The sequence below is a fragment of the Rousettus aegyptiacus genome, unplaced genomic scaffold, assembly GCF_014176215.1.
Source record: "Rousettus aegyptiacus isolate mRouAeg1 unplaced genomic scaffold, mRouAeg1.p scaffold_m13_p_1, whole genome shotgun sequence".
Taxonomy (NCBI): domain Eukaryota; kingdom Metazoa; phylum Chordata; class Mammalia; order Chiroptera; family Pteropodidae; genus Rousettus; species Rousettus aegyptiacus.
The window spans coordinates 177465848-177491967 of record NW_023416284.1 but is presented as its reverse complement, the minus strand read 5'-3'; the positions used below and the strand labels follow the sequence as shown (position 1 = coordinate 177491967).

General features: G+C 48.1%; 2 protein-coding genes across 17 annotated transcripts in view; one reads left to right on the top strand and one right to left on the bottom strand.

Annotated features, from left to right (window-relative positions):
- TFB1M (transcription factor B1, mitochondrial) overlaps positions 1-24221 on the top strand; it is a 71760-nt gene extending 47539 nt beyond the window's left edge. Inside the window, exons 7-11 of one of the 6 annotated variants that reach the window (XR_004951425.1) lie at positions 4820-5047; positions 5684-6503; positions 7242-20984; positions 21333-21401; positions 21796-24221. Coding sequence is in view for 1 of the 6 variants with exons in the window: in XM_036223025.1 (XP_036078918.1) it covers positions 4820-5047; positions 5684-5786 (331 nt within the window). In the remaining 5 variants the exon portion in view is untranslated. Of the gene's footprint in view, positions 1-4819; positions 5048-5683; positions 6692-7241 lie in introns of those variants that run through there. The other 5 variants (XR_004951426.1, XR_004951424.1, XR_004951423.1 and 2 more) reach the window with 5 other exon arrangements.
- Positions 5165-26120, bottom strand: part of TIAM2 (TIAM Rac1 associated GEF 2) — a 217719-nt gene continuing 196763 nt past the window's right edge. For all 11 annotated transcript variants that reach the window (XM_036222944.1, XM_036222951.1, XM_036222964.1 and 8 more), the window contains 12 exons: positions 20229-20408; positions 17673-17741; positions 16869-16994; positions 15942-16050; positions 12980-13159; positions 11255-11373; positions 10258-10366; positions 9773-9831; positions 9053-9158; positions 8110-8197; positions 7608-7762; positions 5165-6350 (listed from right to left, as the gene is read on the bottom strand). In XM_036222944.1, the coding sequence (XP_036078837.1) occupies positions 5740-6350; positions 7608-7762; positions 8110-8197; positions 9053-9158; positions 9773-9831; positions 10258-10366; positions 11255-11373; positions 12980-13159; positions 15942-16050; positions 16869-16994; positions 17673-17741; positions 20229-20408 (1911 nt within the window). In that variant the 3' untranslated portion in view covers positions 5165-5739. The remainder of the gene's footprint in view (positions 6351-7607; positions 7763-8109; positions 8198-9052; positions 9159-9772; positions 9832-10257; positions 10367-11254; positions 11374-12979; positions 13160-15941; positions 16051-16868; positions 16995-17672; positions 17742-20228; positions 20409-26120) is intronic.

Here is a 26120-nt window from a genome sequence, read left to right as displayed (position 1 = left end):
TTTCTAAAATCTTTTATTAGGTGTACAGCTTAGTAATTGTACATTTACATATCTTAAGCGATCACCACGATAAGCCTCGAAAGCTGTCACTGTGCAAGGGTACTCACTGTTACCATACCAGTAGGTATGATGTCAGCTGTGGGGTTGTCTTACATAGCCTTTGTTGAGCGTTTTTATCATAAACAGATGTCGAACTTTATCATATGCTTTTTATGCACTATTGAGATGATTGTAATTTTTATCCTTGGTTTAGTCTATGTGGTGTATCACGTTTATTGATCGACAGACATTGAACCATCTTTGCATCCCTGGAATAAATTCTACTTGACCATGGTATATGATCCTTTTTAATGTATTGAATTCATTTTGCTAATATTTTATTGAGAATTATAGCATCTATGTTCATTAGGTATATTGGCCTATGATTTTTTTTTTTTTTTTGTAATGTCTTTGGTTTTAGAATCAGTAATAGTCTCATAGAATGAGTTTGGAAGCATTCTTTCCTCTTCAATTTTTTTCTATTAATTTGAAAAGAATGGGTATTCATTCTTCTTTAAATGTTTGGTAGAATTCACCTATGAAGCCATTTAGTCCTGAATTTTTGTTTCTTGGGTTTTTTTGTTATTACTTTAATTTCATTGCTGGTAATTGATTTGTTCAGATTCCATCTGGTTAAGTCTGGGAAGGTTGTCTATTCTAGAAATTTATCCATTTCTTCTAGGTTCATTTCTTCTAGGTTCAAATAATTGTTCAGAGTATTCTTTTATGACCCTTTGTGCTCCTGTGGCCACAGGTTATAACTTCTCTTTCATTTCTGATTTTCTTTGGGCTTTTTTTCTTGATGAGTCTGCCTAAGATTTTACATTTTATCTTTTCAAAGAACTAGGTTTTAATTTCATTGCTCCTCTTTATTGTATTTTAGTCTCTCATTTCCACTCTGATCTTTATAATTTCCTTCTACTTATTTGAGGTTTTGTTTGTTCTTCTTTTCTAGTTCCTTTAGGTCTAAAATTAGACTTTTATTTGTTCGTTTCTTTCTTAAGGTAGGCCTGAACTGCTATGAACGTCTCTCTCAGAACTGATTTTGCTGCATTCCATACATTTTGGAAAGTTGTTTCCATTTTCATTTGTCTCAAGGTAGATTTCGATTTCTTCTTCTTTGATCGTTTGGTAGCTTCGTAGCATGTTGTTTACTTTCCAGTTGTTTGTTTTTTCCAGTTTTCTTGTAATTGATTTTTAGTTGTACATAGTTATGGTTAGAAAAGATGCTTGATATGATTGTAGTCTTCTTGAACTAATTGCTACTTGTTTTGTGGCCTAACCTGTGACCTATCCTGGAGAATGTTCCAAGTGCACTTGAAAAGAATGTGTTTTCATCCTAAAACTGTAGGATGAAATGTTCTGTAAATATCTATTAATTCTATCTAGTAATGTGACATTTAGGGCCATTGTATCCTTAGTGGTCATCTGCCTGCGTGATCTATCCATTGATGTGAGTGGGGTATTAAATTTCTCAGCCGTTATTGTAATATTGTCAGTTTCTTTTATGTTTGTTAATATCTGCTTCATACATTTAGGTGCTTCTGTTGGGCGTGTAGGTATTTACTAATGTTATAACCTTCTCTTGGATTGACCTCTTTATCATTACGTAATGCCCTAGTCTCTTTTTACAGTCTTTGTTTTAAAGTCTGTTTTGTCTACTTATATGAAATCTTTCCCATCCCTTCTCTTTCAGTCTCTGTGTTTTTTTGTCTGAGGTGAGTCTCTCTTAGGAAGAATATAGACGGATCTTTTTTCATCCTTTCAGGCACCCTATGTCTTTTGACTGGAGAATTTAGTCCATTTACATTTAATTACTGATAAGTATGTACTCGTTGCCATTTTGTTAATTGTTTATTTGTTTTGTAGTTCTCTGTTCCTTCCTTCTCTTGATCTCTTCCCTTGTGGTTTGCTTTTTTTTTTTTTTTTTGATGCATTTTGTTTGGGTTCCTGGCTCTTTTGAGAGGGATATTTTTTATAGGATTGTGGTTACCATGAGGTTAATATATAACAATCCATAGCTATAGCAGACTATTTTCAGCTGCTAAGCATTCAAGTTTACATGCACTCTAAAAGTGCTGTATTTTTACTTACCCCCCTCCATGCTTTGTTTTTAACATCAAATTTTAGATCTTTTGTTTGGTGTATCCTTTAACTATTTATAGTTGGTTTTGCTACTTTTGTCTTAAGTGGCTGATTCACTGTGTTTATTATATAGTTGCCTTTACCAGTGAGATTTTTTTTCCATACATTTTCTTATTTCTGGTTGTAGCCTTTTCTTAAAGAAGACTCATTAACATTTCCTGTAAAGCTGATTTAGTGGCGATGAACTTCCTTTGTTTTTCCTTGTCTGAACTTTCGTCTTTTTTTCCCTTCAACTCTGAACGCCTTGCTGGGCGGAGTGCTCCAGTTCACAGTTGTCCTTCCTTCAGCACTTCATCCCTCTGGCCTGTGAAGCTTCCGCCGAGAGCTCAGCTGATGGTCTGATGGGGTTTTCACTGTGTGTGGCCGGTTTTCTTCTTGCTGTCTTCAGGATTCTCGCTTTAGCTTTTGTCATCTTTAATACGTCTTGCCGTGGGTCTCTGGGTTCATCATGTTTGGACCTCTCTGTACTCACTGGGCCTGGATGTTCGTTACTTTCCACAGGTTAGAAAAGTTTTTGGCTATTTCTTCAAATCAGCTTTCTGCCCCGCTTTTTCTTCTGGGATCCCTATTACGGTAATGTGTTTGACATTGTCCCAGGGGTCCCTAAACTATCCTCACTTTTTTTATTTTTGCTCTTCTGAGTGGGTGATTTCCACGCATTCTGTATCCCAGGTCACCAATCTTATCTTCCGTATTCGATCTGCTCTTGATCCCCTCTAATGTATTTTTTACTTCAGTTATTGTATTCTTCAGCTCTGATTAGTCATTTATATTTTTTCTTTTTTGAAGTTCTCACTGAGTTCTAGTCTGCGCTCAAGTTTGGTAGACATCTTTATGAGTTACTTTGAATTCTTTATCAGGTAAATTACTTCCTTTCATTTCATTAGGGTTCTTTTTTTTTCCTAGGGTTTTTTATTCTTGTTTCTTCATTCGAAACATGTTACTTTGTCTTATTTTGTGTGATTTTCTCAGACAAAAGAGCTCTCACCCCCCCCCCAGTCTTCAAAAAGTGGCCTCGTGTAGGGGCGACCTCTGTGTGTGCCAGGTGCCTTTGGCAGGCCGTCTGGAGCTCGAGTGGGCTCGTGTGATGACAAGTGTCCTGAGGGGCCAGCCAGCCTGGGCTACGGTGGGCGCTGGCTGAGGCGGCATCCCAGGTCTGGCTTGGGGCGAAGAGGCCTGGGATGTGCTGTGGTAACCTCGCAGGTTGGTCACAGCACTTAGACCAGGCTCCTGCCCCTGCCACATCGGTGGAGAGGCGTTCACTGGCACCTCCAGTCTGGGAGCGTTCCCGTGGTTCCCCCACTTCTCTCTCTGGTCTCACATGCAGAAGCTAATCAGCCAGCGCGCACCTGTTTTTCCACAGTGGTTGCTGCATGTGTAGATTTGGTGCGTTTGTGGGAGCGGGTGATTTCGGGGTCTGCCTATGCCACCATCTTGCAGGAGGACCCTAAATGTGTGGTGTTTTTCCCAATACCAACCCAACCAGTTTTTTATCTTTGTCGCGGCTCCTGTCACAGAGCTTTAGAACTGGGTGTCCTACAACTCGAGTCTGATACTAAATACCTAGAGTTAGGGTAGAGCCCTCAGGTTCAGGGCTCAGTGCAATAAGACTGTCCTCGCTTCAGATGCCAAGGTAAAGTCCTAGGTTGCTACTCGTACATCTGTTAATTAGGGATTTCCATGACCTCCCTTTTCATATTCAGTAATTTATTAGAATGGCTCACGGAACTTAAACACTTTCCTTTATTGGCTTATTAAAAAGTATATAACTGAGGAAGAGCCAAATGGAAGAGATGCCTAGGGCACGGTATGGGGACCATGGGGTGCTCAGAGCTTCCATGGCCACTCACCAATGCAGAAGGCTCTCACTCAGCTGCTTTTATAGAAGTTCCATTACCTAAGCACAGTTGATTAGTAACTGACTGAGCTCACTCTCCAGCCCCTCTCCCTCCCTGGAGGTCTAGGACCCCTAGATCTCAGCCAGGTCCCCCTGAGCGTGGAGGGAACGTGCCGGCCCGGAGGGCATCCCCCGCTGTTAAGGAAGCCAGTCCGCACCGCCATGCCGTCTTCCGAGCCTGACACACGCTCTGTAGAGCCACCCAGACTCGAGAGAAGGAAATAAAAGTCAGGCGAAGCTTTACAGTATTTCCATGTCAGTTTCTCCACTTATTTTAAAACGATCTGATTTGGTTAGATGAAATATAAAATATATACTTTGAATCAATTTTAAATTTGCTTCAGGATAGCTTGAAGAATAGAAATACCCATTTGAATTTTCACATCAAGTGTTTTCTGACTTTGCCAAGCAAGGTCATTCTTTTGGGCTTATTAGAGAGTCAAAACTAATGGTAAAACACAAGAACAGACGACTTTTGTACTAAAAAATGAGGCCAATCAAACATACTTCTCTAAAAATGCACCTGAGCTGATGTTAATTTTGAACTGACCTGAAAGATGCCCGTGTTGATCTAGCTTTGAAAAATGTTTTCCCGTGTGGACACGCCCTGCAGGTCAGCCTGCTCCCCCTTCCTCAGGCTGTCAGAATCAAGTCATTTTCAAATGAGGATAGAAGGACACGTCGGGATTTACATCATTTCAAAAGTAAAAATGTTGATTTTTTTTTTTCCCCTCTCAGCATGTTATTCCCGGAAACCCGGCGCCCGGAAAGCACTGGCAAGCTGCTGGAGCTGGCGGACGTGGACCCCACCCTCCGACCCAGGCAGCTCTCGGTCTCGCATTTTAAGAGCCTCTGTGACGCGTACCGCCAAATGTGTGACGAGGACCCGCGCCTCTTCGCTTACAACTTCAGAGAAGAACTCAAGAAAAGCAAAAGCAAATTTCAGGAGGAGGACGACACGGAGAGGTACAGGCTCTAGCTGCCAGCGGCTCACCACATGTCGGTTGTCACAAGGGCGCACTTCTCACACGTACACTCCTTTGACTGCCACAGCATGACAAGAAAAATACCAGTTACCAGATGTGACTTCTTTCCCGTTTACTGTACAGCTTCGTAAAGAAAATAAATATAATCAAGTTACAGTATAAGTTTTCTTTTAATATATACTGCATAGATATGACATGTTTAGTATAAACAGCATCTATTACAACCTTACAAAAATGAAATATCTGCACTTTGTGCCCCTAACCCACATTAAAATAACTTAAGTATGCTTTAAATAAAGCAGAAACTAACAGCTCAAAGAAAATGCCCAGAGGATTTTAAAAAGTGACCTTTTTACAAAGCAATGAATCCCAACTTCCCCACCCTACCTTTTCCATATAAATTAAAATAATTAGAATGCAGTTTAGGATTCAAAATCATTTTGATACCTGCTCAAAAGGGATATCAACTAAGTAATTTACAGATTCTGACCAGCTTCATCTAGTTTTCTGATCTACAATAAATTAAAATAACTTAAATCTTTACAACTATTTTGCGGGAAAATGTACACTGCACAAAATCCAGTACTGAATAGTTTTTCTGCAATTTCCACTTCAGCACGAGTTTAAAAATGAAGAGAGCAAGAGAATCCACACGTGCGGACCGAAACCGTACTACGCCTTCCCGTGGCCCTCCGTTTCATAAAAACACTCCTCGTTGACAACCGACGCTAGACTCTGGACGCTGAATTCTCGCTCTAGAACGGAACTGAGATCGAGGTTGGCATTTTCAGCTTGACTGTCAAGGGACTGGTGACGAATCTGCGCCTTGAGCAGCGTCCCCCGGTCCCTTCTGGTGCTGTTCGCTTTGCGTTTGATGGCGCAGAAGTGCCCCCGCACCAGCTTGGGCTGCTCCGCCGCCGGCTGGCCCTCCGTGCCCGCCTGCTGCCCGGCCGGGGGCGCGTCCGGGTCCTCGGAGATGCTCAGTCTCTGGAACTGGATCTCGATGTCTTTGGTGGGGCTGCGCTGCTTCAGCGTCTGATGGTAGTCCTCGTCGTCATCACTCAGGATGTCGCTCTCTTTGATGAGACTGTCTGAAAACTCCGTGGAGCCCGCGTGCGGGTGCTTCAGGGCGTCGTGCCCGCCCCCGGCCGTGTGGCAGCCGCTGCTCTGGGTGCCGCTGCTCAGGCTGCCCTCGTCGGAGTCCAGCGAGCTGCCCTTGCCCGCCTCACTGGGCCACTCGCCGCTGGAGGAATTCTTGAGGACCTTCAAGGACCTGGAGGAAGCTGCAAGGAGAATAGCACATTTCTCCTTGAGATGAACAGATTCCACAACGTGCGAGTTTAACGTCCAAAGTTGTATGACTTTAAGATTTTATCATCTCACTTTAGTTACCAGCCATCCTGGGACTTGGACAAAAAGACACCCAGCTACTGCAAGTATGGCAATCTTTTACTTATCTGAACTTGAAGTTGGGGGATTTGGCCTTTATAGATGACTAGTTATCAGAGTTCAATTATTTAGCTGAAATAAGCTATAAACTATGATAAGGGCTAAGACTTTTATCCTGACATTGGATAAATTGAAAAGTTAGTTACTAATAAAATCTGGGATGCTTTTTTTTCAACATTCTTCGTGATTTGATAACAAGATTACACGCCACTTCTAAGCCAACCTTCTCAGCCTCTTCATTTCCCTTGCTGCTCAATTAAAAGTATAAAAATACTCTTTATCTCTCAGGAGGACTGCCTCTGCTGGAATGTCTAACCAGCTTTCTGAGATTTAATATGAATATTCAATCATTTGTGTGTTTAGGTCCTTTCCTTTGGGAGAAACGGGGAACTCTCAGTTGTCCTGTTTCTGCAGACAGTAATATTTTTTTGATGGACATAGATTATGTTGGTAATAGAGAAAAAATAGAAACTATACAGTAGATCTGAAGAGGTCAAACTGACCCCCCCAAAAAAGGATACATTTTATAAAACTAAAAACAAGATCAAAGATAATAAAGTAGTTAATACATAAAGAAAATCCTAAAAACTTAAGCTGAAAATTTAAAAATGGGCAGAAGGTTGAAGAACAGCAGGACTCGGCATGTTTGCCTGCTGACTTATTGATCGGGCGAGCCTGAGTAGTTAGGTGTCTTGATCTTAATTCTTTAAGTACTGACTTTCTAGCTGCCTTGCACCATCTGGGCCCTGGGAATGCCGCCGGAAGCAGAACCCAGTCCCTGGACTCCTGCACGTTCATCTCAGTGGAAGGAACAGATCAGGCGGCACGGGCAGACAGTGTCTCCTGGAGGTACAACAGGGGTTTGGAGTTTCGGGTGGCTACGTTTTATAAAAGGCGGTGGGGAGCAAGAGGCATGTTTAGGCTTCTTAAAAGGAAATAAAGTTGCCAGCACCTTCTCACAGCACCTTGGGGATCTGGGTGTCTGGGTTAGGCCTGGCAGAGTTGCCCTGGTGATTTACAGGGCGTGTGCACCCTCTCCGAGAAGCCCCCAGTGTTTTCCTGAATAAACACCAGGCCAGCAAAGCTCTCACCTAATTTGGCTGAAACGGGGACCCGGTTCTTGAGCGGGACCAGCCGATCCTTGCACGTTTTCTCCAGGGGTAATTCACACTTTATGTGGCGCCTGAAGTTCTCCCTCAGAATGGATCGAATCACCTTGACGATGTTGGTTTTGCTGTCACTGTCACTGGAGGGGCGGGGAGGAAAAACCGCGTTAGTGCCCAGTGTCATCGTGCTTCGGGTTCACGTCCCCTGGCCCCCTGCGGCAATTCACTGCTCTCAGAACAGACTGGCAGCAGGTCACCAGCCTGTGTGTGCCTTGCTCTCACAAAAGGAGAGAACCGAAGCTCCTTTGGCACTGGGATTTGGGTTTGTTTTTAATCAGCATGTTCCCCTAGAGCCGCAGCTGCCCTTCGGGGGAGGGGGGCGTGAGCCAGAAGCCAGAGTTCTGGAGGGCACGAGAACGTGACCATCGTCGAGAGCGCATCCTCTGTCTTCTTCCCACTGGCTCTAACGTTTGGAGGCCCGCGGTACCTGCAGCACAACTGGAAGATGGTTTCTGGCCGTCCTTCTATTTCTGACTTCGTATGGATCAGCTCCCATATGGAGTTATTTTCTGTCCCTGTGTAAAAGAAACAAGAGTCTACGACTTTGCCAAAGAGGCTGCGGTTGACACTTGTGAAGTGTAAAACTTGCCATTTAGTGACTTTTGCAGAAGTCTAATATTCTCGATCCTCTCATTTTCTTCTGTGGCTCATTCTATAACTTTCATAAACAGTTACAGAAAGTGAAGTACTTTTCAGTTACTTTTTACATCTCCTGAAGTTTCCTGTCCATCTCAGTGTTTCCTCCCCACCCCTGGATCCCACCTCTCTGGAGAAGAAGGTAAATCGGTCCCGTTTTCAACCCCGGGTACTTGAGGTGAGCCCCAAATTCAGTCACGTTCTTGGAAACGTAACTACTTCCAAAAAAAATTAAACAGACCAAGGTCGCTGCAGGCCTTAGCCTGCTGGTACTTCCCATCGCCCGAGGCACTGCCACCAGAAAACTGTTCTGGAAGGATCGCTGGACGTTTTACAGGATCGAAGACTGTTTTCTTGTTTTTACATCATTTATGATACTGCTTAATCTTAAGGAATTTTCTGATGAATCTAAATTTGTGAAAACTTAAATTGGTGGGCCTTTGATTCTAACATTTTAGGGCATCAAGGACGTTAGGCAGAAAGAAAAATGTTGAAAAACTATAGTGAAAATAAGGAAACAATGACGAGAGGAATTTGGCTAAGAAAAGCCATCCATTGGCATTTTCACTTTCTTCAAAAGCCTGTAAGAAAACATCAAAACCACCTCGTTTGTCCTCATTTTTCTTGCCTATAAAACATCAAAAATGATCCCCAAGGTTCTTTGCTATTTTTTCATCACAATTCAAGTAACTCTCTCAAAATTTCTCTCTGGCACCGTACCACACTGTAATTACCTGCTGTGTTCCCCAGTCTGACTTGAAGTGCGGATATCGGGATCAGCCAGCGAAATTTAAAGGGCTCCAAGTCGGCAGAGCCATGTGCAGGCCGGGAATTCGAGGGCTGTAAGATGAAAACCCCCAAGAAAAGTGTGAGAGCAAGTTCCCACCCGGGGGATGCGTGCGCAGTACGGACGCCTGGAGCTCTGCCGTGAGCCGGGCTCCCCGCGGCTGGGTGGGTGCACCAGGGTGCCGAGGAGAGGCCGCTTGGCGAGCTCCCTGCTCTCAAGGGGCTCACAACCTGGCGGGCAGCAGGCAGAGTGGGCTTTGTGGCAAGAACGACAACCAAGCCTTCCGTGACCTCACGTTACCTCTGAATGGCAGCTGATGGCTTATGGCATCCACAGAGAGCCCTTTTTTTTTTTGAGTCAAGGTCAAAGTCATTTGAAAACAAAGGTCCAAGAGCTCTCATGTGGAGCAAACCTGGGCCATTTTCAGGAATAAAAAAAGCTGATTCGCTGTGGAGGCCCCAGCATGGGGATTTGATTATGTTTCTTTTCAAACAAAGCTTGTGGGGAGAACAAGAGCTATCTTGAGTACTGGATTTGGTTAGTTGCCCTAGCGACACGTAACATCAGTCCGGGAGGCCTGGGTGCTTAGCTGGCTTCTCGGTTCCGCATTAATAGGAAGATACAGCCGTGAAACAGTAGCTTTAATTAAAATTAATTCTTGTCTTACCAATTTCTTTTTCAGTTTGCAGTGTTCTTTATAAACCAGTATGACAGCTCTCTTAAAAACTAAAGAAAAAAGAAAGGAAAGGATTTCGTTATTTTACACAAACTCTTCCGAGGCTGAATTAGAGCTGGTGTTTTAATAGAACGAAGCTCTTCAAACTCATGAAGCTCCTAGACCCCACCCCCCGTGCCAGCACGTGAGTGACGAACGGTACTCCTTTCTGTTCATATCTGAACCGTGCAGAAGTACGTGCTTATTTAAAAGCTATTAAGATAGCAGGTTTCAAAATAGCCTCGGGAGAACGAGAGAGTGAGTATGCAGAGCCATGGAGTCTTAAATAGTTGGAGGCTGGCTGTGTTAACTCAGAAGCCACCACAGCAGTGATTCTCAGTCCTTCTGGAAATCAGAAGTGGGCTGGACTGGTGGGCTTAGCGAGTTCATTACTGCCAGCCTCTCTCAGTGTACGGCCTTTGGGATGGAATACTGACCAAACACTGTGAGCTCCAAGTCCTTCCTGGCTTTTCCTAGAGACAGAAACGGGTTCAACCAGGAAACCGGGGCGTGCATCAGAAGTTCCCCCATTGAAAGTTCTGTTACCTGTATCGTAAAAAAAGGGGAGGTAAAGAAGACGTGGATCCCTCGGGAGTGGTTGCACGTTGGATACTGAATCACACGTATATATGGTTTTGAAAATATGAGCTAAGCATCGAACTGTTTGAAAAATAACAAGAGCGAAAGCATTTTGCCTCAAAGCACATACTACACGTGACCGAAACACGTCTCTGGACGACGCATCAGTTCCACTGGGGTCGGGGTTCATCCAAAGTGCCCGTTATCCTTTCCCATGGGATCCAATGCAGTCGCCGTCTCTAACCCATGCACTACACTAGGCGCGCTAATAAAAAATAACCCACGCTGAAACTAATAAAAAAAAACTCCAGCCGTTTTCTGTTCTTGTCATTTTTCAAACTATATTGCTGCTTATACGTAGACTTTCAGCTCGAATTTAGTAATCAGCCAGAAAAAAAATTGTCAAATTTCACCTAAACTACTTTTATAAGTAAGGGGATAGCCACTGTTGTTTGATGCTAAAAAAGAAAAAATAAACGAGAAGGCCTCGATTCTCACTCAGCCCTTGCTGGCTCCCACTTCCGTTACCCACCCTCTTTCTGCCAGCTCATACTCTCCGTATTTGCTCCAGCCTCAGGGATGTTCTCACCTCATGCCCCACAGGACAGGAGGAGGAGGTGGTAACCTTGCTTGTTTTCTTTTGTCTAATGTTAACAGACGGTTACATTTTTAAACCTCATGTTATTGCAATGAGTTTTGTGTTACGTTTATGCCTGAACTGTGTGGCTTACAAGCATTAAGGTCATAACATTTTAGGCATTTTCTCCTTCTGACAGGGTGGCCTTGTCTAGAAGTCACCTACAGACCCAGTGAGCACGTGCACCAAGCATCTCAAGAAGCAGAAGTCCTACCGACCTCCTTCTCTGTTCCGCTCTGCTCGGCTACGAGCTGGTCGAACACAGTCCCATAATCCTCGTATATCTTCTGCATCTCGTTGATGTGGCTTGCTACTTTTTCCATTGCCTTTAGTGCTTCTGCAAAATATGAAATCAAATTCGTTTCATAATTTTTGTTTTAAATCCTATCCAACAGCAGTAATGAAAAAGCTCAAGAATCAAGCCAGGATTCAAGACCAGTTCTAACAGCAGCAGCAGCATGTAGGACTCAAACGGTCCAGTGTACCCTAGTCATTATAGTGAAGAATAGGATTATCTTCCACCTCGAATTGTCTTTGAAATGAGGCAGTACATTAAGAATGCAAACAAAAAGCATCACTAATAATAACAGCTCGTTTGTTGAGCACTTTCTATTTGGCATGTACTGTGTAATTTATGTGAATCATTTCCCACAATAACTCGATGTCTGTAAGAAGTGTAATCAGTTCCATTTTACAGATGAGAAAACTGAGGTGCAGAGGGGCGAGGTGTTTTGCCAGACTTCCGAAGAGAGAAATAAAGAGTAGAGCCAGAATTCAAACCCCAGACTGACTGGTCACCGAGCACCTGCCCTTAAGTTTTGCCTCTCCTCCTGGACCAGCTACTGGAATTGTGACCTACAACAACTTTCAGCAAGAACCTACAAATGTCTCTGTAAATGCTTAACTGACAGAGAAATTGTTTGCATTTTCGCAGGGGATTTATAAATTTTTACACAGGCCTGTGAGGAACAAGATGATTTTGTTAAAGTCGAAAAGCAAACTTTTAAGTCACCCCATACTTTGTTCCTCTGACTCGGCATTTTAATTCAGTCTGGTGGGAGTTTTTGGAAGGCAATTTTTAACAGAACTCTTAAAGATCACCTTGATGCAAAATCAACTTTCCACACAGTAGTTTCGATACTAAGCATAATTTGTATCATTTACATATAGAAATTTAACTTTCACACGAAAAAATATTTTGTCTTCATTTCTTATAATACAAAAGTTTGCTGTCATGGTGGAAGAGTCAGTTTAATTTGCATTCTCCTCGGTTTATTATTTAGTGATACTAACACGTATTAATAAGTTTCCATGGCGCGTGGCTTCACCGGGCCTCCGAGCTGTGACATGCAGGGAATGTGCCATTTCTGCCTCATCCAAACAGCATCTCTTTAAGGGATACTCTGCTACTCTCTAACCGAGGGGCTTAGTGTAGTTGACAAAGCGTATCCTGGGCCATTAATTTCCGAGGTGACAGAGGAAGACACCTCAGCACCAACTTTAAAGGGAGTCAGTGGTGAGGAGCAGGAGTTCAGAGCCGGCTCTGCTCAGGGACTTCCACAAGGTGGCGCCTCGCCCAACATATGGGACTGAGCTCTGGGCAGCAGACATCACCCAACCTCACAGGGAGGAGGAAAACCAGGCCAGATTTTCGGTTCTCACAGCAGTGTTTACTAAGTGGCCCGAGTTAATTTATTTCGAATCGCTGAGCTTAAATTCCCTTCTTATGAAAATGAAAATGGAGCCGTCCCCCCACCCCACACAGGGGCTCGGGGTCACCTCACTGAGATCATTTTCGCCACGTATTTCGCCCATCCAAAGGGGTGGCCACGTACGTAGCCGTTCTCGCACAATGAGAAGGACGTCTACAGTTCACCACCGCACGACCGAGAAGTGTTTGGGAAAGGGGCCGAGGGGACCGCCCGTGCGGCCTGGGTGCTCACCCGTCAGGTGGTAGTGCTCCTCGCTCTCGTGGTCCGTCAGCGACACGAGCTCCCTGAGCAGCAGCGGGTACTTGAGCACCCTCTGAACGGGCTTGATGAGGTAGGACTCCAGCGTGGACGAGTGTTGCTTGGTGGGGTTCCGGGCGTCCAGAAAAGCCTTGAAGGCTTTGTCAGTTTTCGCTACAAGTAGAGGGAGGACAGAGCCTTAGAAGAGCACAGGAGGGGAAACTAAGTCCTGCTTCGTTTAGTTTTTAATGGAGTTATAGGTCGTCCACTTCTACAGCCTCCCTAATGCCGTTCGTGACTGAAAACCCAAATGCACCCGAGGGGCGAGCGCCCAGCTGTCCACCCGGATTCGGCGTCACGGCTGCGACAAATCCCGCGGGCACAGGGAGCCTACTGGGCTGCCGGGATAGTCCAGTCTACACACGAGACAGGAACACCAAGTCAGAACGTAGGGATGCCCGACCTTCAAGGTGCACTTAGATGCAGACCCACGAGAGAGATTACGGGTACTCAAAGAGTGAGTTTCAAACAACTCATAAAGCCACAAAACACTGTTACCCAGATTCTACACCATCCTACCCAAAAAAGATTCTAGTAGCAAAATATACCAGTGTTTTTGCCCAGTGTCCTAATGCAAATTATCTAAACACTTAAGGCTATTCATAAAGCAATATCTTTTTTTTTTTTTTCCTTTAACGTAAGTTAGTTAATAAGCACTTAAGGTTTCGCCTACTCTGAGGAGCCTCAACCTCCACCAAGTGTGACATCCAGACCCTTTGGGCACCGAAACCCGCCTCGGATCCTAGGGTGTCAGCGTCACGAAGGGCGCGCACAGTCCGCGAGTGTCTGGTGCTGAGAGTGCCCGTGACGCCCGGCTGCTGCTCGGATCCCAGCCGGCACCGGCTGACCAGCCGTTTGGGACTCAGCCAGTTTGGGGTTTGCTACAAAGCCAAAACCTACAACTTCCAGGAGACGCAGTCGCGTTTTGAATGTGGCCCCCAGACAAAGTGGACGGCGAGACGATCCTTCGCCTTCATGACAGAGGAACTGAGCAAACCACTGGTACGCATTTATTTTCTTGTACGTGGCAATACAGAAATCCCCTGGGAGGGAATCCCTACGGAGTCAGACCTCTGTTTAAAGAACTACAGAAGAGAGACTTTGGCTGGACCTTGAACCCGACGCACTCAGGACTCCATTTTTTTAAACTTGAGCCTGCGCCTCCAGGATACCATGAAGCTCTGGATTTAAACCCAAAGGCAGAAATGCATCAGCAGAACTGGTGAGACCCCATCCATGGGGGAGAAACCTCCACATGCCCCCCGTGAGAGTGTGCAGAGACCTTTTCCTGGTTTTGAGAATCACTGAAAAGCAAACTCCAGACCCCTTCCAGCAATACCTTGAGGAAGCATTTGATGACAGACAGAAGAAGGGGCTTGGAATTTAGCTTGGCTGCTAATACCCTGTTGACATAATTTAAGAAGTTCCAATAAGGAACCCTCCTCCAAAGTTTTCCGTTGTCATGGAAGGGCACCATGGTCCCCTGGCATCTCGAGAGGTGGCGGAGCAGAGCAGGAATGAACCACGTGGGGCTCGATTTGAAGAAGGCCTAGGAGAGGTCGTTTCATCCAGGAAACGTAACAGTATTAACCATCCTCGCTTCAGTAGGCCCCTCTCTTTTCTCCAAGTACACCTGAGAACATACACGTGACCCGGTGGCCTTTTCTGGAGACCGGAGGCAGCTCAGATGAACCTGACTGGCACCGCTCGTGTTTTCGGAAGACGCCTTCCAGGGCAGGAGCCCGGGAGGGAGAGGCTTCCCGAAGGCCGGGCCGTCCAAGCTCGTCCCGAGGGCTGAGTCGCCACCGCGCATGGTCGGGGGCTTCGAGTCTTTGCATCTTGCGCCTGCCTGGGTGGCGCATCCTCCTCATGTCCCTGCCACCGGAAATGGGAATTGCGAAGAACGGGGCAGGCACACATCGCGACAGACGTTTGAGAATGCCAGTCTCATCCCTACAGAGCAGCGTGGAGGCTGAAAGATGCCTTGGGCACCGGAACGGCCCCAGGCGAGCGTCCCTGGTTGAGGCTGTTACAGGGCCGGAGGGGACACAGCAGGTCGAGGACGCGGTGATGGTGACCGCAGCCCGAAAGCTCCCGCCAGCCCTGCCGCTCCTAGAGAAGGTCACGGCCACCGTCGGATCTTCGTTACTTTCCCGGCGCGTTCCTGATGGCCGGAGCGGGTCAGTCTGCCCACACGCTGCCCCACCGCCGGTCGGCGGCCGAAGCTCGCGCACCGCCCTCGGCTCCACGGAGCGACGTCTGCCGCCCGCGTGAGGGCGGGGAGCGGCCGGGGTTGACCAGCCGGGTCTGCGTGGCCGGAACACAGTGAAAGTCTCCCACCGAGGCCAGTAACATAAAGATGATGAAAGGGAGAAGAGACGAAGGCTACTTCCGCGACGGGATGGGAGCCGCAATAAACGCGAGTTTCCCCCCAGTTCTAGCAAAGAGGCCTTCGTTTCGGTCAACGCGCTTCTTGTCAGTCTGACGGCGGTTGGTGGTGAGGTTTACAGTGGTTTTTCAGGCTTAAGAAGAAGGTTAATAAGAAAGAAAGAAAATGGCATACTTGCCTTTCCACCCCATTCAGGGGCTTATGGTTCCAAGTTTGTAGATTATGGAATGTGGCCAAAAAAAAAAAAAAAAAGTCCACGTGTAGTTTAAGGGCAAAGGGACACATGACAAAACAACATCTCTGCGTCCAGGGCACGTCTTCACTGCTACCGATACACTGAGCTGAAAAATTTTCCCTCCAATGTCTTTCAAAGTCAAGGTCAAGCATAGCACATGATTCATTAAAATTACACTTATTCCTACCTGTTAAGAACAAATTTACTTCTTTGCTAACACTTAAAAGTACACAAAACCCAGCCACCAAAAAAAAAAAAAAAAAGCAACTCACCACGCTCCAGAACCTTCTGTACTTTAATGTGATTAGCGCAGAAGCCGCTGTACAGTTTGAAGTGGTCCGCATAGTAAAGGAAAGAGCCTCCAAGGGAAAACAGTAATTTCTAGAAAAGGAGGGAGAAGTCGCGTCAGACGCGGTTTCGTCAGCGTCCGCTGGCTCTGGCGTGGCACGCGACCGCCGCGGCATGTCCGGCGGGTGTGTGTCTCAGACGCCAGAGAACTAGCGCCTCCGTCCACAACGAACACAAGCCCAGGCCCGGCCCGTTTGCAGGGCAAACAGGGCGGCCCGGCATCCCGCCCCCCGCAGACCTGCCGTGGGATCGAACACTCTCTCACGGAGGAGGCTGCTGACGTGGTGTGCGATCGAAGGACAAGCAGCAGCTCCACAGGAATCCACCTGACCAAGTGGGATACAAAGGGTCTGAGACACTCTGCTTTGCTGGGGGTGGACGGTGCCGTGTGGACTGGCCCGTGGCCCTTCCGCCTGCCTCCCCAGAGGGGCTCTGGGCCACCTGCCGACACAGGTCGTACAGAACGAAGGCGCTCAGAACCACGTATGTACCCGTGCTTGCCGTCTTAGTGTCCCGTGACCACGCAGATGACAGATCAGACGCGGTCGGTGCTTCTGGCTGGGAGGCGGTCTCCCGACACACCCTCCAAGAGAGCTGGGCAAAGACCGCGAATGGGGTCGACGCCCAGGCAGCCGCCACACGAGCCCTGCTGCCAGGCCCCTGACTGCCCAGAAGCGCTGACCCTCGGACAGAAACACGGCCTTCCTTTCCCGCCCGCAGGAAGACAACGGTGCCAGGAATGCACTTAATTTATGTTGTCAATAGTCGAGAGACAACGAGTCCCTTTTCGAGGGAGAATTCTGCAGCGTAGCCACCAGTTTTTGCTTTAAACGTCAGTCTCAAGTACTTACCCGAAACTGCGAGGGGGTTTCAAGTACGTTAAAGTCAGCGGATGCTGAAATCCCGTCCTCCAGGGTCTCCAGAAACACCTTTTGAAATTCGAGCATCTCTGGCAAACTTCCAAAAAGTGACTCCATCTATGTGGAGATGAGGATTTGAAAAGAAGGTATTAGCGATGACTGTCCAGATGCCACTCTCTCAGATGCCCAGAAAAACCACAAGTCATTCACTGAGAAGCAGACAGAAGTAAATCCTTCAAGGAAGACGGCACATTCGTTATGGGATACAGTTTACACATAGAGTTTTCCAGCTCTGGTCCCTATAATTCTAAAATCACTTTTTAAGTGGATGTAAAATTTTCAGAATTCAAACGCGGGGAAAATGAAACTCAGCAGAAATGAACTAATTACTGTGATTTAACATTAAAAAGTCACATATTTAAAAGGTTCTTTTGGTCACACCTACATGACTGTCCTTTGTAAACTCTTGCCACGGTGTTTCACGCGGCAGAAGCCACACAGGTGGCTTTGGAGGAGGGTCTTGCAGATCCTTAAGTCCTGGGTGTTCTTTAGGGGTTAGTAGATATAATCTCATATACAGCGGTCCCGAACCTTTGTGGCACCAGGGACCGGTGCCCCTATGAGCATCTAATGCCTGGTGACCAGAGGCGGAGCTGAGGCGGTGATGCTGGCGCTGGGGAGCGGCTGCAAACACAGATGAAGCTTCGCTCACCAGTCCGCCACTCACCTGCCGCTGTGTGGCCCAGTTCCTAACAAGACTAACCTGTGGGTCAGTGGACAGAGGTGATTACTTACTTCATCTTGGGTAAGAAAGGTCTCATTTTGAAGTGGCTCCAGGTACAATTCAAAGAGGCAGCTCAGATCCTGCAAGACAAAAGAAGAGAATCTTGAATACTTAATTCTCCCAAATCCCCACGATTCCAGCAGCCTTGGCCACAGCTCCGCAGTCCGATTAGGGACGATAAACTTCCTGTCTCCTCGAAAATGCTTATCTGTTATTACTGCTCACCTAATGCGAAGGTTAAGACCACCATCCACTCAGTGCTGAATTCCACGTGTGTCGATCTCCTACTCTAAGGAAATACCTTGTCGGCAAAGCCTCTCCCTCCACTGCAGGCAGAGGAGGTGACTTCTCTCAAGTGTGACAGCATCTGCTGGCTAATCTGGCTTCTTCCTCTGCCTCAGGGAGCACAGGGACAGCTCCAGCATGGAGCCGAGAGGAACAGGACAAGATCTGGGGGAGCTCTGTCCTCTGGGGGTTCAAATATTAGCAGAATTTCAAACTCCCATATTCGAATGCAAGGAAAAAATTCCACATATGAGCCGTCGTAAGGTTCATAATCTAGGCCATTTCTGAGTTTCCGCTAAACTGAGCGCTGGCAGTACAGAATAGTGGGCTTTGACTGTATTTACAAAACCCTTTAGATAAAGGGCATTTTTATTTAATAATTCGAAGCCAAAACTGGGACATACTTTAGCTATAGGAAATATTTTTTTTCTTGTTTCACTTAATTCTGAAGAGTTCTGAATCCTCAGATACTAGAGGTAGCTGGCGACAAAGTCAGCTACTCAGCCTCCTCCATGTTGTGACGGAGACCAGCTGGACCTACGGAGCTTTGTAAAGCCGGAAGCTTCCAGAACCTCACGGTGTGGGTGGGTCCTGAGAGCAAGCGGACAGGCCTGTGACGCCTCTGACTGCTTCACAGCTAAACCCTCTGGCACATCCCACGGCAGCTGCAGGGAGATGGGAGAAACTGCGAATCCTTATCTCGGGGACATGCAAACGCTGGCAGGTCATGCAGGGACCCGGGTTAGAGAACGGGTAAAACTCCATGTTACACGTCAGCGGCAAAACAAAATCAAGAAAGAAAGTGACGTGTGTGCGTGAATCGCAACAGACACCCGGTGCTGGTTATTTGGTCAGAGACAGGGACAGGCTGTCGTCATTCCTCGTGCCGGCCAACGCTGCTCAAGGGGACTTACACACCGAGAGCAGGTCCACACCGAGCCGTGGGTGCCAAAGAGCTGCCACACTCGGGGCCCTAAGGAAACAAAGCGCAGGTTTCCTGCAGAGAGGAGGGTCCCTCCTTCCCGTCTCATCACCCGTAACCTCGGCACCCAGAAAGGTCCCTCCCGGTGCAGGCAAAGTACGACGATGACGAAAAGGGCCTTGGACTCTGCCCTCGACCCTGCCGGTGACAGCTCCACGACCGTCCCCAAGATGTCAGGAGGGCTCTGAGGGCTCAAACCCCCAGGGCGCACGGGGCTGCTTGGGAGAGGTGCTCGCGGCTCACGGGACGACTCGGAAATCGTGTCTGAACTCCCTGGGTTTCTCACTTCCTCTCCCCACATTAGATGCAGGATGAGATGTGATGGGAAGTGAAGTGAAGTTGTTACCTCTATATCTTTTCTTTCTCTCCTATGGGACCAAAGGAAGGGCCTGTGGGTAGTTCTCCTGGGCTGGCTGTAAATAAGGCCTTTGGTGAAGCCCAGACCGCATGACGGCGACGTTAATGAAACGGGCGGCTCAGATCTGTCTCGTGGAGAAAGGTGACAGCCGCTTGCATGCGCGCCGACGCTTAATTCATGGACCTGGTGTGTCAGAGCTGCCCCAGCGGCATGCCTGTCTCGGACCCCAGAGAGGGTGGTGGCGGGGACCACCCCGGGCCGTGCCGGCAGGTGCCACCCTGCTCCCAGCCATCGGCTAGTGAAGTGAGCTTAAAATCGTTCCAAAGCTTCAGCACGTACTGGAAGCCAAAGAACTCCGTCTTCCTAGGCTTCTGAATTCTTATGAACAGCTTCTCTTCCCACTAACTGGGAGCTTCTGAGTTAAATGAGTGAATTCTTCGGGTGTGAAAGATGCTCCGCAGTTGCCCCGTTGCGACTGCGTGGCCATGTCCACATGACGGGAGTGTAAGCACCATGGGGCTCTGTCCCGCACAGCGGCCACCATCAGGCCGGGGAGGGGGCCCGAATCGGCAGTCGCTATCGGCAAGTTGTTCCCTGGTTCCTCGTCACCTAAAGTAGTCTCTGTCCCCCTTTTACTGAACCGGCACAGATGCCCTTCCCACAGATTGCAAATGGCAAACCAGAACATGTTTCCATAGCGAAAGCTACCTTGGCAACAAAAGGAGCCGGGAATCTAATTTTCTCCGAGTCCCCTGAACATGCCCACCCTCTCGCCCTTCCCTGTCTTCTCTGCAGCGACTCATTTCTCCAAGGAGCAAGTGCATCTCCCTCACGCACGACAGAGTCCCGGGCGGATCCAGTCTGGGGACCCCCCGCCCACACACGACTGGCCGCCGCGGACGGAAGGACAGAGCGGGAAGGACACACGGCATCTTCCGCTACCTTCACGTAGGACTTCTCCGTGTCCACCAGCTCCTGGATGACCTTCCGGAGGCGATCGGCATCAGAGAGGTGGCGGGCCAGCGGCCTCGGAGGCGGGTCCTGGCTGTCCCTCGCTCCTTCCATGCCGTCGGCCTGGGTGTCGTTAAAACTCCGGCACAGCGCAGCGATCTGTTCAGCGCTCTGCGGGATGACACAAGAGGACACTCTCCGTTATTCTCCACTGCCCACCAAGGACACGGACAGGGTCTCGGTCTGTGTCCGGCCTTCTCGGGACTCTCACAGGGGCACGCGTCTCGGGCAAAGGGTTTCACCCAGCACAAGCCGCTCTGGTCATTTAAGATGCTGGTAGCGAAGACGGGGGCTCATGTTCCTTCTGTGTTTACGCCTGATGCTTTTTTATCATCATAAGCGCTTCTTTGTTACTGAAACTAGAGAGTACGGCATAAGGTGCACCCTCTGCGATAATGTTGCGGCCGCTTTAAAATCGAGGGTCCGGCTTCCCTAAAAGCACGATGAGAGATGGCCCCACTGGGCCCGCTCTGTGCCCCCAGTGGCTGGCCTCAAGCTCGGTCTCCCACACAAAACGGCCCCGGGGTGACTCGGGAACGGTGTGGCCCCACAGCAACTTTAGGATGGCCTGGCCACAGGGGACGCGGCGTCTCCCCTCAAGTCTAACCATTCAGCTCTGAAGTCTCACGCCAAGCAGCAGAGTCAGGAGTGAAAATGTTTGAGCTGCTGCAGGTGCTGGAAATGGGGGTAAGATCTCTACCCTGCAGGGGTCAGAGCCCAGCGCGGGTACAGACAGGGCGAGGATGGTGAGTACAGGAGGAGAGGGACGAAGGGCTCTGTGGGGAGCCTTCACGGAGGAGGGGCGCCCTGAGCTGGTCCTTAGCAGTAAGTAGACATTGCGGGACCTGGGGAGTGTGAGCCAGGCGAGGATTCTCATTCCAGGCAGTGGGAACGGAATCTCACAGATCAAAGAGGCCAGAGGGAGCGGGAACGTCTCGGGGACTCGGAGCTACTCAGTGCAAGTTCCTAGCTAGACTGATGCCCAGTGTGACAAAGCCTTCCTGAGCAGAGCCCATTTGCATATTCCCGCCCTAGGCTGCTGGTTTAAAGTCTCCTTCGTGTCTGCTACGCGCTTTCTGTGCTCAGAGCATCATCGGATCACACGTACGACGTCTTTTTATTTGCCTTTCTTTCCTTTCCGCCCACATACGAGCTCCAGCCCATCTTACCACCCACCAATCTGTGAGACTGTCAAGGGCAGGGGCCACGCCTTCCGTCGTCATTGCAGGCCAAGTGCCTGGCTCAGCGGCTGGCACACAGTAAGCGCTCAGCTCGCCCCCGCTGCACTGAAATTATTGAATAACAAAGCAGTTTAGTCTCCATACAAATGACTAATATCTATCCACCACCTCTGGCAGCTTTCTCTCTCTCGACTAAAACTGTCTTTTCTTCAGTTGCAATGCCCTCACGCCTGATCTCTATCACCCTGTCTAGGGTAAAAAGCCGAACATGTCAGAAGCATCTCTTAACATTCGTTTAATTCATTTTCTTTGCTTAGATATTTCAGAACACAAACAGCTCACACAAGCATGCTGGTCAACCTCGGTGGCCTAATGCATGCGTGTTATAAAAGCTGCCACCTGACAAACTGAAGCGCCTCAAAGAGAAAACGGGACACTCTTGCCCTCCCCCTCTCTGGCCTACCCTCCCCCAACACAGTGCCTTCAACTGATGGAAGTGTACACTCAACGGTAAAGCTCAATGCTGATCTTCCGGGCTAGTCTTTCGAATCGATTCGACGGGTCCCCATCGAGGGCCCGGTCGGTCTCCACCAGCTCCTGCGTGAGGCGAGCGGACGACTCGCCAAGGCAGACCAGAAACCGTCGCGAGCTCGTGCGGGGCCAGCAGTGAAAAGCGTAACGACACACGTTAATGACCGGACGCGCCACTTTGGAACGGACGGTCTGGGAAGGCTGGGGTGAAGTGGCCTGCGACGGGGTCGCGGAAGGAGCACGTTCCAAGGGGGTCGCAGAACGAGCCAAAGGTACAGGGCGAAAACGAGCCCAGCAACGTCGAGGCCCCCGCGGACGTCTGCGGCGAGAAGTCCCCGGCCGTGGGGCTCTTGAAATACAACTGCTTCTCTTTACTTTTTACGTTAATCATGGTGCAAAGTTAGATCGACCATAAAACAGGTACCGAGCCTCCAGCTAGACACAGAGACACGTGATTGCCTTCCTTCTCAAACAGTTCACAACACGTGCAAGTACTAATGAGCTCCCCTCGGACATACACTTTATCCACTGGTTTTTGTCCTTAACCGAGAACCCAAGCACATTTCCTGTAGTGCCTGTCTGAAGACATTCATTCTGGATAAACTTTCTAAGAATGAGAAAACAGATGCGGTTCGTAAGGTGCCGATCGAAATGCAGCGCGAGCTATCGACACGTCTCGCCGTGTTTAAAACAACCCGAAGTCATGAGCCGTGACTGAAGTGGCGCCGACCCTGTTCCGCCATGCCCTGGGAGCCTCATGACGTAGAGCTAAAGCCAGAGAGGGCAGTGCCGCCGCACGGTGGCTGCCCTCCTCTTCCAAAGGTGGGCGTCATAGAGAAGCTCTGGGGAAGGTAACGACCCACTTCAAATCCTGCCCTTTCCAGTGGATGTCGGCTCCGGCCACGCACGGGCTTTGTTTGGGAGCGCTACAAAATACACGTGCCTGGACCAACTGACTCGGAATCTCTGGGGCCCCAGGTCTGGGTATTTGTCGAAAGCTCCCCAAGTGATGCTAACATGTGGCCCACGTGAAAACTACCCGTCTCTCCATCAGCGTAGCCAGCATTCTGCTCGGGTTTCCCAGGAGTGGAGCCAGATCACCCTGTCCCCAGGGTCTGCACTGAACGATGGCCGCATAAAAGGTGTGGAGGTTGAGCTCGTGAGACAGGAGGAAACAGACAGAACCACACCTGTGACCCTGGGGTTCAGGCCTGCCCTCTACTGACTGTGCTAAACAGTCTGTCTAAGATAATAATACTCCAACTCCAAAACTCACTGATTTGAAATCTATTCTGCTATTTGCACCACAAGCTCAGACAACATAATTTTGCAATCCTGAAAAACAGTCTCCAGAGGTATTCGGAATCTATATTAAACTCACATATATTGTATAAAATAAGATCTGACAAAATGCGCCATAAGTTAAATGGCAGCTGGTGAGATTACAGCTTTGCCTTGCTGGAATGTCAAAAATCACACCTAACAATGCAGCGTTAAAAGAGCGAGATTTTAAAAATAAACGATCTTGCCATTTCAGAAAAATTTTAAGGACACTTCTGGCAAAACTAACTTGGAAAAGTGCATGTTAGCTGAGATGTTCATGTGCGTTTGAAGGCCCACGATGAAGTGCTAAGTGCTGCAGGACCACCTCACACTGAACTGGCGGGCCGTTGTCTAGGGAAGGTCACGAGCATTATTTGGGATCGAAAGGACACAGGGTCCCTAAAAAGGTGTAATGGTCAATGTGTTTTTAGATAGTATCTGAGAGAGTCACTTGGCTGGTTAGATTTCAGTTCCTCCATTCTTGGTGATGGTTATAGATATTCAACTGATAAAGATGGAATTCTGGATGTAGATAATAAAGCAATTCCAAGGAATGGTGACTGTTTTGGTTGGGATGTTTTCAGACACGTGTGTGCCGATGGGAGTGAAAAGCAAAGACAAGATTCAGAAGACCCAGGTTCGAGTCCTGGCTCTGTCCCCAGCCCTCCCTGTGCTCCTGAGCCAGACTCATTTCTAAGTCTTCAGTTTCCTTATTGATAAAAAAGCAGCAGCATTACCTAGCCCATCTAGGAACCCCTCAAACTGCCTTTTGGGTCAAGGAGAAAAGGGAGCTCACATTTGTTGAGCACCTGCTCTAAGCCGGACAGACACAGGTGGGACGTGGTCCCACAGAACTTGCCAGCACTTGATCCTTGCCAAGACTTGACAGGTGAGGAGCAAGGAGGCATCGGCACGACTTTGATGGCACAGGACCTGTCTTCTCTCTGGCTCCCCACAGGGCTGGCCTCTGCCACGAATTTGGCGGAACTTGGAGGCAAAGCTGGCTTGTTCCTCCCCTCAGCCTTTGGCCACCACAGGGTCAGGGCTCTCCTGGCTTCAGGAGAGTCCAAATCTACTCCAGGTGGCGAGGGGGCGGCCACCCACCTCTGGAGGCACCTCTGCGTAGACAGGCCAACGCGGCTCGCCCACATCCTCAGACGACTCTGCCTTCTACTGGGCTGACCCCATCCCCACCCCCCACCCCCCCACAAGTCCTGCCTTAAAGGCCATAGACAGAGGTCCACAGAGCAGGGAGCGTGAGGACTCGGCAGGAGTCCCAACGGTGTGCGCTTGTGCAGAATAAAAAACACCAGAACTTGAAATGTACACTTCAGGCTGGTGTTTTCCAGTTTGTAGTGATCAATGCTAAAAACTATGGGTTCATCGTGGGCCTTGCCTTTTATAAGAGAGCACAGCACCGATATTTTTCTTAGGAATTAATGTTAAAAATGAAAGTTTTCCCTAAAACTATGCCATATGGAAAAGCAGTGATATTAACCAAAAAAAAAAAAAAATTTTTTTTCATGTTTATAAGGTTACCCTAAAGCTCATCCTGTTTGAAAATGATGTGATCTTATTTCTGGATGAGGAGCATCTAGCTCAGGATACAAACCCTGGATTGAAAACTCTACAGAAATGGCATGAGATTTTTGTGTTTACCAAAATGGTACAAAAAGGAAGAGGAAATGTGCATAAGCTTTATTTTCTGGACCAGTTTTCTTTCCAAAGGCAAAATGGAAAATGTAAATTATAAAATTAAACACGAGCTTATGTCAGATGAGAATTCCTTATTTTATACTGAAATGTAAAGATTAACCTAAATAAATTATGGCACAAAAATGCAATGAAACATATACAGCAATTACCAATTATGGGAGAGATTGCTGTCTGTTGACCAGAAAAGGGTATGATTTACTGGAAAGGGAAGAAAGCAGGTCTGCATTTTTTAAAGTAACTGTTTATGTATATATACTGTATACACACACATTTTTTAAAATGGAAGTATAAACACGGTGGTTAATACTGCATTTCAAGTTACTTCAATTTTAATCTTTTAGCTTATCTGAATGTTCCCTTTTTATAGTGGTTTAATTTTTTTTTTAATTTAATTGAACCCTTTCCTGTTGCTTTAAAGAAAAAAAAAAAAAATGATCCGAGGCAGAAGAGGCCTGACGATCATTCTGCTTGTATGCGGACAAAGCCATGAACAAGACCAACGCGATCCGTCTGCTCGCGGTGCCGGGGCTGGGCTGGGGGGCCAGCTGTGAGCAAGTAATTCAAGTATGATCGGCATTCAACGCCCTGTGCAGGGAGAGCCCTATTGTGGTCTGAGCAAGGTCAGGGACGAGGAACATTAAAGCCATGACCTCACGGGTAAATAAAGTTAACTAAACTAAGCAAAGTTCGGGGCAGAGGAAGCAAGTGTGTGCCAAAAACCGAAGGCCACCACGGCCTCCATCTGAGAGACTCGGCAGGCGGCAGAGGGGGGGCCTTGCTCTCGGGGAGAGCCGCGTGGGCGGAGACCCGCGGGAGCCGAGTGCGGCGCTCCTGACGTGGCACTTCTGCTATCCCTGCCACCTACGAGGTAGCACCTTACAGAAGACGGCAAGGTAAGCAGTCGTGACGGCATCAAAGAGGGTGGGGTGCGCGCTCACGCGGTGCGGCCTGTCCGTCCCCTGAGCTCCGCCCCCTTCCGGTACCCGGGGCCTCGGCACATGCTTTGGACTAAGCTTTCTTAAACGGTTACTCTGTCCAAAACAGGAGATTCAAGCACAAAGGCCACGGAGCT